This window comes from Mytilus edulis, chromosome 4, assembly GCF_963676685.1.
Source record: "Mytilus edulis chromosome 4, xbMytEdul2.2, whole genome shotgun sequence".
NCBI classification, from domain to species: Eukaryota; Metazoa; Mollusca; class Bivalvia; order Mytilida; family Mytilidae; genus Mytilus; species Mytilus edulis.
The window spans coordinates 12221739-12233852 of record NC_092347.1 but is presented as its reverse complement, the minus strand read 5'-3'; the positions used below and the strand labels follow the sequence as shown (position 1 = coordinate 12233852).

The following is a 12114-nucleotide window of genomic DNA, read 5'->3' as shown; positions in this document are numbered from 1 at the left end:
TTGAAAGAATTGTGTTTAAAAATGTATTTAATCACTTAATAGCAAACAATTTATTATACAAATTTCAATCAGGTTTTATTCCAGGTCATTCTACCGTTCACCAGCTAATAGAAATTTACTATAGGATATGCATGTCACTTGATGATCGCTGTATAACATCTCTTATATTATGTGATATCTCGAAAGCTTTTGATAGGGTATGGCATAGTGGCCTCTTAATAAAACTTAAAGCGTATGGTATTGATGGAAATCTATATAAATGGTTTGAAAGTTATATTTCAAATAGAAAACAAAGCGTTTTTGTTTCAAATGCCTATTCGCCTTTTGATAATACAAATGCAGGAGTTCCGCAAGGCTCCATATTAGGTCCCCTACTATTTCTATTTATGTAAATGACATAGCTGATAATTTGACAAGTCTAACTCGATTGTTTGCTGATGATACATCTCTTTCTTATTCCAGCAATAACCCTTACACTATAGAGGAAGTCTTAAACAGCGATTTAGAACAAATTTCAGTATGGTCTAAAGCTTGGCTTATTAATTTTAACCCTAATAAGACAAAGGCTATGATAATCTCCTGCCATACTTCCCCAGATGATATTGAAATAGAATTACAAAACCAATTAGTAGAATTTGTCTCCTTTCATAAACACTTAGGGATTACTTTTGATTCCAATGGTAAATTCCATACCCATATAGAAAATATTTTAAAGTGTGCAAGCACAAGATTAAATGTTCTTAAAAAATTGAAATATGTATTGAATAGAAATTATCTTGCTCGTATATATTTAACTTTTATAAGACCCGTTATGGAATATGCATGTGAGTTATGGGATGGTTGTACTCAACAAGAAGCCGACAATTTAGAACATGTTCAGTTAGAAGCAGGGAGGTTAGTAACTGGGGTGCCCGTGTTTGCTAGTCGGGAAGCTATATATTTTGAAACTGGCTGGCAATTACTTGTAGACAGAAGAAAATCCAGAAAGCTCAATATGTTTTATTCTTTACATAATGGGACTGCCCCTGATTATCTCTGTGATTTAATGCTTGTTGGTCAAGTATCTAACTACGATTTGCGAAACAGTAATAATTATGTAGTACCCGGTTACAGACTAGACATAATTAGAAAATCCTTTTTCCCATCCACTACTATTGAATGGAATAGACTTACCCCCGACATACGTACGTCCAAAAATATAAATATTTTTAAACGAAAGATGAAGTCCAAATTGATACAGCCACCTTCCTATTTTAGTTGTGGGGATAGAAAACTTAATATCATTCATACACGTTTGAGAAATATGTGCAGTTCTTTAAATTCAGATTTACATCGTGTTAATATTAAAGCAAATCCGGCATGCAGCTGTGGCCACCCTGTTGAGGATAGTATACACTATTTTTTAGAGTGCGCTTTTCACAACGAAGCAAGAGAAATACTGTTTTCTAAATTAGAACGTTATGCTATATCCATTGAGCTTCTGTTGGCTGGTGACGGTGACCTTTCTTTTCAGCAAAACAAAGACATTTTTGAGTCCGTACAATCTTACATCAGAATAACACAAAGATTTAAAACAATCAATTAACGTTCTAAATTTCTACTTTACAACCTTTCACTCCAGTCCAGTTGTTTCATTATTATTCCTTATTATATTGTATTTTTTTTTTCTTTTTATTTCTAATTTTTGTTTGAAGTATGTATTACATGCATTACTACTATGTTTTTTTTTCTTTTTTTCGCCATTATCTAATGTACTTTGTGTTTATATTTATATTGGGAGAGGACGTCTCTAATGTTGTTATAACTTGTGTCCAATCCCTTTTGCTACTTATGCAAATAAAATATGTTTAAACTAATAAACAATAAAACATCAAACAGTATTTTCATACCGAATTGACATTTTTGGAAACATTTACTGACGGGTTTATTTGATAGTGGTTAATTTTTTTTAATTCCATCGGGTTTTTTTAATCGTATTGTTTAAAAAAAGATAACTTGTAAGAAAGAAAAAATGATAGCAGAAATAGTAGAAAAGTGTAACATGATAACTGAGTTCTTCAGATGGAAATTACTAAAGGTATTATATATTGATAAAGTCTTAAAAAAATGATTTAACTGTTGTAAAGGTGGCTGAACTTTAAAAATAATAACATTTATATAATAATTGCGGGGGATTTAAAGACCTCGACATACTGATCGACTGTCGTTTGAATTCAAGAACAACCTGTTTTTTTTTAGTATTCTATAAATACATGTATGGGAAGTACATTCATGCGAATTACTTAATTTTCATAACAAGTTTTAACTCGATGTTTAATATCATTTATGTATTTAATTTAATTATACTCAATTACCGTTCACAAATTAAATATCTCGGCAATATAGCTTTTTCTTTATTGACCGTCTTTAAATTTATTTGCAATAGATAATTTTTAAAGATTTGACCTTCCTTATACATTTGTTATATTAATTCATTTATGTTTTCGCTTAATATTTCTGTTCTATTTTAAACAAAATTACTAATGGAATAGATATTTGACAAAAACAATTTATTTACTCGACAATTATCTACAGTTCGAGAGAGAACATGCACTCTAATAATTTTGATAATACAAAAAATACTTGTTTAACCCTAAAATATAATTACCTTATTTTGCGAAGTGTTGACAATGCATTTTTTTGTGAATACGTTGTTTTTGTTATTTTATCGTTCGTCGAAACGTCAAGTGGAACATATAGTTTCATTTCGTGCATATTCAGGAGAGTTCAACTGTCAGTACATGACGATTAGGGCGAACCCTTAGATTTGGAATTGATAGTCAATAACAAATGCAATTTATGTCTTACATGACATTTATGTTCATATCATACTTTAAAATACGAAAATAATTGAAATTAACGGAAAACTCCCCAATTTTTGAAAAAAAGTGGGAGAGAAAAAAATAAAATTGTCTTGTCCCCAAGTACCTATGATTATACTATGAATATTGATGTGACCAACGGTACTTGGGGACAGGAAAATTAGTTAGGCTCTCCCCCTTTTTTTTTCCAAAATTCCAAAAGGTATTCGTCTGTCAGAGCGCTCGACAAATAGACAACGACACATACATAGACATAGCCATAGACTTAGACATAGACATAGACATATACATAAGCATAGACATAGACATAGACATAGACATAGACATGGTCATAGACATAGACATAGACATATACATAGGCGTAGACATAGACATAGACATAGAGATAGACATGGACATATACATAGACATAGACATAGCCATAGGCATAGACACAGACATAGACATAGGCACAGATATAGACGTAGACATAGACATAGACATAGACATAAACATAGATATAGAGATAGACATGGACATAGACATAGACATAGACAAAAGACATAGATATAGACATAGACATAGACATAGACATAGGCGTAGACATAGACATAGACATAGACATAGACATAGACATAGAAATAGACATATACATAGACATAGACATAGACATGGACATAGACATAGACATAGACATAGGCGTAGATATAGACATATATATAGAAATAGACATATACATAGACATAGACATAAACGTTGATATAGACATAGATATAGATATAGACATAGACATAGACATAGACATAGACGGGGACTAACTGTGCACCACTTATTGCGGACCTGTTTTTGTATTGTTATGAGTTACAATTTATGACAAAAATATGCAAAGACCCATCGAAACAACATCTGATAAACAAATTTAATAATACTTTTAGATATTTGGATGATATTTTGGCTCACAATAATGACGACTTCAGTATGTATATTAATGAAATTTATCCTGTTGAACTTACTTTAAATAAAGCTAATACTAACAATGACCACTGCCCTTTTCTCGATCTTGATATTTCTACCACTAATGGAAAGCTGAATACTAAAATTTATGATAAAAGGGATGATTTTTCATTTCCTATCGTTAATTATCCGTTTTTAGATGATGACGTTCCCTTGTCACCATCTTACGGTGTTTATATATCTCAACTTGTACGATTCGCTCGTGTATGTAACAATGTTTTAGATTTTAACGAGAGAAATTTATGTATTACTGAAAAATTATTACACCAGGGTTTTCGATATTACAAACTAGTCAAAACATTTACTAAATTTTATCATCGGTATAAAGACATCATTCGTAAATATAGCTCAACATGCAGACTTCTAATACGTTCAGGTATTTCACATCCAACTTTTTATGGAAATATTCTTTATAAAGCCCAAAGGTGTCAGTATTCACCTCAGAAACTTACAAAACCTTTGAATAGACTTATTAAGAAGGATATAATTACGATACTGTTGTCAAGTCATTAAAGATTGCATATTTTGGCGTTAATATTGAGTCACTGATAAGGTCTTTGCATCGGAACTAAACACATTTATTCTAAAAACAGTTGTTGGCATGCCACGGGTTATGTTCTTCTCATATATGTTATGATGGTACGATACTAAACCCCTAACGGGAAGGATTGTGACTGATGTTCATATGATGAAATCATAATCTTTCAGTCAGTTTAATTGAAGTCTGGAGCTGGCATGTCAGTTAACTGCTAGTAGTCTGTTGTTATTTATGTATTATTGTCATTTTGTTTATTTTCTTTGGTTACATCTTCTGACATCAGACTCGGACTTCTCTTGAACTGAATTTTAATGTGCGTATTGTTATGCGTTTACTTTTCTACATTGGCTAGATGTATAGGGGGAGGGTTGAGATCTCACAAACATGTTTAACCCCGCCGCATTTTTGCGCCTGTCCCAAGTCAGGAGCCTCTGGCCTTTGTTAGTCTTGTATTATTTTAATTTTAGTTTCTTGTGTACAATTTGGAAATTATTATGTCGTTCATTATCCCTGGACTAGTATATATTTGTGCAGGGGCCAGCTGAAGGACGCCTCCGGGTGCGGGAATTTCTCGCTACATTGAAGACCTGTTGGTGACCCTCTGCTGTTGTTTTTTTATTTGGTCGGGTTGTTGTCTCTTTGACACATTCCCCATTTCCATTCTCAATTTTATGTATAGACATAAACACAGACATAGACATAACGCTCAAATTAAAAAAGGTTTAAAAGGCCAAATAGAGGACAAAGTTAACGAGCATTGAGGACCAACAATTCCTAAAAGGTTTGCCAAATACAGCTAAGGTAATCTATTTCTGAGGTAGAAAAGTCTTAGTTTTTCAAAAATTCAAAGCTTTGTTAACAGTTAGTTTATAATTATGAACATATCATTGATAACTCAAGTCAACACAGAAGTGCTGACTACTGGGCTTGTGATCGTACGAAGTTAGGTATTATGAGTGAATAAATCTGGTTAGACAAACGTTATGCCATCGTATAGTCGTTATGTATATTAGAGGTGTCCAAGTATATCAAAATAAAGAATTATCTATTTTATGTATACGGTATTTAAACAGAATGAAAACGCACGATATTATCAGGAAGTTAGTCATAAGAATAACGCATTTGTTTCATGGTTTGATTTCAACAGTGTAATGGAGAATTAGAGCTAAAATTAGAATTGGTCGTTGAAAATGCCGAAATCTGGCTTTTAAAATTCAGAGTATCAACATTTTCATGAATGACGTCATTTTGCAATAAAAAAATGTATAGTAGAAAAATCTGTGGTCAACGTGGCTGCATTCGATAAAAAATATATTTGGGAGAAGAAAATATGTCTCAGTTGCAATAAAATTTTGTAATGTAAATTTAAAGCAAGACATCCGAGATTGCTTGGGAAAACCCAGAGGAGATACAAAGTATTTAACTTCACTTGAACTTCGAAAAAGCTTTTAATCGCCTATAATGTCTTTAACAGTAAATAACACTTGTAGTTTTATAACAGCAACCGCAATTCACGCTATTTTAGGGTCACATTAACTTATCGGATGTCGTTTATTGGAGAATTGTAACAACCTCTTAATAGTCCAAGGCTTTTCTAACATTATCAGATCAAATATTATCATTGATTTTAATTGAATTGATCTAATCAGACTGAGTGCCAAATTGTTTGAACTATTTTTTTTTTTTATCTATTTGGAAAATAAGAGTATACAAAATGAAAGTAATAGTTTTCTCAGATAGAATCACTTACGTTTGATCAAAGGCTGTAACAAAGGTCAAGACTTGATAACTATAATTTATGGTATATACCCTGATATAGATAATAAACAATTAAAAAAGATTTACAATCAAACTCCACTCTTTGTAAAAATAGCTCACTTGATATATTTATTCATGATAGTTCGACATGAATAATTCTGGGGGTAAAAATGTTTTGTGGGAATGCACCATAAAGTTGTTAACAGTAGACATGTGACAATAGATTACACATGTCGAATTGAAAACAGTCGAGTGTTTTTGGATTGTATATAAAAGTGAATTTACATTTCTGTTGTAAAAGTACAAGGGAAAACTACTGTCTATCAGCCCTACACATTCTTTTTTTTTAGTTGAGTGTAAATATATTATCAGCAAATGCAGTAGTGAAAAAGATACACAAACTTAAAATAATCTGTATAGTGTTGATGTGATCTGTTCAATATTTTTGGTAGTTCATGTTATCCTTTTATATAAGTGAACTAAATTATTCCTTCACTTGCGCTTTATATCGTGTAGGCAAATGTATACCCAACATTATTCTAAAAGGTATATTGCTTTGCAATTCCAGCTTATACCTATCGTGTTAAAAAAAAGTTTTGTCGAATGTTTCAAAACATAATGAACTTGAAATATACATAGTGACATCGAAAATTTAAATAAGTAAATTGCCTTAATTTAAACTTCATATTCTCTTAAACAACGAAAATTATTTGGGGTATTTCCCCTTAACATTGACGATAGAGTGAAGTAATTGATGCATTGTGAACATCTATAATATTATAGTTCTATAGTTACGTCACACAATATTATCTATTTATCTAACACAGTCCTTCAAACTTCAAACTAAAGTCTTCATTGCTGAAACAATGACAACTTATCTATACAGCTTTCATACGAATTGCAGCAGTAACTTTTTTTTACGCATGATACATGAAATGAATGTTTTCTCAATCCCCTGACATCCCTCTTCTATTTTAAGCAAATGGTAATGTGAAAAGTAGTTTTGCTTAAAGTAACATTTACAGTTTGTGTGAATTTGTTTTGTTGTTATTGTATATGTTTGTCTGTTTATCGGTTTGTTTTTCAATAAAAAAATTAATTTTGTTTTAGAGGGGGAGGGGGGCTAACTCGTGTAGATTTCCATAAAAACCAAAGACAACTGTTCGGAATTTAAAATTTTAACATGAAGGAGTCTTTAATTGCAGTATAAATACAACAAATGTTCATTTTGTAAATAGTCTTCCGGATAATATAAAATGTATTTGACCACAATATCGGCGAGCCATGCTTCATTTCTAATTCAAATGCTCAAACACAATTTATATATTTATATAATGTGCATATAGGGGTATACAATTATTCATCTATCAATTGTTACTGGCTTTCAGTGACTGAAAGTACTATTTGATCAGTATGTTGCAACTTTTGCCTTAAAACAAATGTGCTTCTTGTCAAATTGACGTGTTAAGCTCTTTTTAACTGATACTAACTGTATCTTCATTTATCATGCCTAGCTGTTACATCATTGTCCCAGGTTAACAGATAGGTCGAGCACCGGGACACGTGTTCAAACCCGTCATAATTTTTATGTGTCTATCCCAAGTCAGGAGCCTGTGATTAAGTATTCGTCTTTTGTTTGTTGTATGACAAAATTTGTTCTTCGTTTATTACATTATCATAGAAAAGTTTGTTTTGTTTTCTCGTTAGCATTGATTCCCTTTTTGTCACACCGGGGACCTTAATAGCTTACTATACGGATTTTTTTTCTCATTCCTGAAGGCCATACGGTGATCTACAATTGCTTACACACATGCCCTTTGGTTTTTCATTGGGTACATTTCCTTTTTCATTCTACAATTGTAATTGTGTTTCCGTGAGGTATGCGAGCTTTACAATAGAGGATCTTTCAGGCTCATTTATTTACTACGAATTGTGTAAACTTCCTCTAAATACTTGTCTGCTTTTACTTTAAAATTTCTTTAGATCATCAACATCAAATTCGGTATTATATTGTTTCAAACAAGACTAAAAAAGTTCAGTTGATGTTGATGCATTAGACGTAGTTACAAAATTTACCATGTGATATGCACGTACTTTCCTGTACTTTTTATGACGTTTCTGAATGACATTTCCTCCAAAATTCATTATCATTAATAGTTTTGGATCAGAACGCTCGCTCAGAACAAGGAGAAGATCATCAGTAAAAGTCTGTTTTCATTGTTGTTTGGTACATATTTGTTTTGTTGCTGTTGTTTATTGAACAGGGTATTCTAGTAAGTGTTTTTTTCCCTGAACTTATATTTTTGTACTTACTTCTGTTCAAATAATGGTTCTCCAATTTTAACTTAAGATGATGCAGTATAATAAGTGACATTTCAATAATAAAAACATGTAATTTAAATCATAATTTGTGAAGAAGAAGAAAAGAGCAAAAATCAACATATTTTAATGAATGCCCTTTGCATATGAATAGATCATATTGAGCTGCTGTAGATTGCAGCTTCAACACGATGTGCTAATACAAAATAAATGTCTATACTTCTACTAAACCTAATTGTCATAATACTTTTACAATACTTTGCTCATTGTTGAAGGCCGTTCGGTGACCTATAGTTGTTAATGTCTGTGTCATTTTGGTCTTTTGTGGATAGTTGTCTCATTGGCAATCATACCACATCTTCTTTTTTATATATATCCCTTTAAGAACAGAATATGTTTGATTAAGTTCCAACATTATAACTCTATAGCCTCTAAATACAAATTATCATGACTAACACCACCGATTGCTGCTGATTGAGGTCTATTAGGGAGTGGTGTTAAGTCTTTTTTACATATCACTTTTATGTCATTGTTTTGTTGTCGTTCGTCTCTTTCTGCCTCTTGAATATCAGTGTAACTGTTATTAACACGATTTATTTTGCTCCTTGGCTTAATTGGCAGTTCATAACGAATTTTTGACCAGAAAAATCTTTTGTCAGGTGATAATACACGTTTACCTATAAGTCTTGATTTCCATGGCTCTTTTTGGAGATTTTGTTTTATGACTTCATTTTCATCATGCCAGATAATATATACAACACGTGGGTGATTCTCACTATTAGCATTATGTTCCATTTCTGCCTGATCTGACTCATATATTCTCCATGTGTCTGTAAAATAACCAGGAGATAGTAAAACAAAAATACGGCGGGATTGTGTCATTTTTTGTACAAGGTCTTGACCATAATCTTCCCCAACAAGGGCATCACGTAGAGGACAGAAGAATTTGTATTTCTTTTTTCCATTTTCTTCAAGTTTTTTCATAAAAATAGTTTTAATCCATTGTCTCACTTGTATATCCTCTCCGTCAAAACTTAAATATGCATCGTAATGCATTGTTTCGTCTTGATCAACCTTGTAGAGATCACGTGGGTGTATTCTTAAGAAACGATAAATCAACACTTTGGTTTCATATGGACATCGTCTTGCTGTTATAATACCACCTATGATAACGCCAACAACAACAGTCATAATCACGCTGAATATGATGACAAAATCCGATATGTTGCAATCCAGGCCCTTTTCTGTTACATCTTTAATGACGTGTGTCTTATCATCAGAGGAACACGTGATAGAAGACTCATCAGCTCCATTTGACAAGGCGATCCAATCTGCCATCCATGTCATATTACATTCGCATTGGAAGGGATTTCCACGAACTTTGACTTTGTGAAAAGATAGTTTTTGTATTTCTTTTGGTACGTATTTTAAAGCATTTCCAGAAATGTCTAAGTTGTTAAGATTAACCATTTCCTTCAAAGCTTCTCCATCGATATAGTTAATATTATTATTTGAAACTGTCAAATTATAAATAATGTTACTGTAATTTCGTTTTGTAATTTCAGTAATGCGGTTTCCAGAAAGATATAGCGAAACGTACTGGATATTATCTGACATTGGCGGGAGAGTTTGAGGTAGTTCGCGAAGATTTGCATTCGTGCAATTCATTTCGAGTGTCGATATGTATGGTTTCTCTTGGCATGTGCAGTTTAAAGGACAATTGTCTGTTATATTACAGACAAACTGATCGAGATCCAAGTCGTGCAACAAATCGACATTTGCCAAATGAGGAGGTGAAGCACATCGGTACCGATACTCTTCAACTCTGTAGTAAAGAAAGAATGAAGCGTGCAGATCTCTCACTAATTCATACAGTTTACAATTGCAGAAGTATGGATTGTTTGTGACGTTAACATTGTATGTTAGTAATTCCGTGAGCACACTTTGATCTTCAACCTTGTCTCGGTACATAAAAATGACGTCATCAGACATTTCAGAAATCTTATTGAACTGTAGATTCACCAAATACTCGTATGGCTCAACAAGGTTATATGTCCAGTTCATTGTGTTTGTAAATTTTTCGATCAAGTTGTGTTGAATGTCAAACACTAAGTCAATGTCATCGGTTTGAGGTGTTTCTGGTATGTATGGCCATGGTTCAAAGTATGTCATCTGATTGTACGATACATTAACCAATTCTAGTTTCTTGAGATCCTTATGGAAGACGTTGGTGTCTATAAAATTTAACCTATTATTACTCAGATCAAGGATTCTAAGGTTGAAATTGTTCTCGAACACGTCATTGTGTAACGACTCAAGCATATTATCACTACCATACAGCTCTGTCAGATATGCTTTAAACGACTGGTCAAAAAGACCAACAGGTAATTCAGTTATCTTATTATTGGTAATGTTTATCTTCGCCAAAGCATAAAAGCCATCAAAAGCATCGACTGCAACTGTTGTAAACTCATTGTATGAAATGTCTATATAAGTCGTATCACGGGGGCAGCTGGTTAGGAGCGTTTTTGTTAAAGTTGTGTGGCCTGTCAGTGTTCCTTTATAATCACAACTTTGACCTTGGGTTCTCGATAGCAGTGAAATTAGCAGAAACAAGACGTTCACAGAAGCCATTGTTTCTTGGTTCTGTAAAAAAAATAATAGAATCTGAATGGGCAGTATTTAAAAAGTTGGATATGATGAATATGCACTTTTGAGACCTTTTCTAATAATAAAAAAAAGCATTTTGTTTATAAAATATGACAGTATCAAACAGATGTCTAAAACTTTAAAAACTTCTAAATGAATAGATATGGATATAAATTTCGTATATTAAGTGATCCGTATGTTAAGTTATTAAGCTTTTCATTTAAAACTTTCTACCTTTGTGTATAACTTAAATAATCAACTACAGTTTGCAATTCTAGTATAAAATTAGAACATATCAGTAGAAATTGCTTACCTTAATTCAGATGCCTTTGAAGAACTGTTAAACTTGAAATACCTGTGTTCCTAAACTATTTATCTTAAGTACTTATTTAAAGAATATACAAGGAAGTCAGTCTGATTGGTTTAGAAAGTAAATAAAGGGTATTTTAATTTAAAGGGAAAACCATATATTTCTTATCAATAGTTCGATTCTAAACATAGACAACCTTAATCTTTACATTTGTCGATGGAGTGATCATAATTAAGTAACATGTCTTGACAAAGGGTAACAAGAAATATTTCAAAACCAAGTGATAACATGAAGAAATAACACATTAACAATCATTCAAAGGCTTTCAATTTAGAAGTATATGATATCAATATATGATATTTGTACTTTTATCTTTAGTTTACACGAGCAAGATTGTCCAAAGGACTAATTTAGTTAAACAAAATTTATACTGGAATACATTCAAATATATCATATAAGGGTATTGTATTATATTATCATATGGTTATTAAAATGCAAAAACAGTTATTTAACATCAGAAACCTTGAATTTAAATAGGAAAGGCATGTTAACATTATTTCCTTTTCATTTCTTCATAGGCAATTAAACATTATGAAATATATCATACATGCCTATACATCCCAAAAATACACGAAAAAAGACATTGTTTTTGGTCGTTACAATAGAATTATTCAATCCTTGTAGAA

At 32.0% G+C, this 12114-nt stretch overlaps 2 protein-coding genes across 2 annotated transcripts; one reads left to right on the top strand and one right to left on the bottom strand.

Annotated features, from left to right (window-relative positions):
- The first annotated feature begins 3186 nt into the window (after window positions 1-3186).
- On the top strand, window positions 3187-3600 carry LOC139518677 (kininogen-1-like). The gene has a single exon (XM_071310151.1). The coding sequence runs from the start codon at window positions 3187-3189 to the stop codon at window positions 3598-3600; it is 414 nt and encodes a 137-aa protein (XP_071166252.1).
- A 4980-nt stretch (window positions 3601-8580) lies between these two features.
- On the bottom strand, window positions 8581-11523 carry LOC139518964 (protein toll-like). The gene is made up of 2 exons (XM_071310668.1): window positions 11432-11523; window positions 8581-11115 (listed from the first exon to the last, which is right to left on the bottom strand). The coding sequence occupies exon 2, from the start codon at window positions 11101-11103 to the stop codon at window positions 8884-8886; it is 2220 nt and encodes a 739-aa protein (XP_071166769.1). The 5' UTR covers window positions 11104-11115; window positions 11432-11523; the 3' UTR covers window positions 8581-8883.
- Between the last annotated feature and the right edge of the window lie 591 nt (window positions 11524-12114).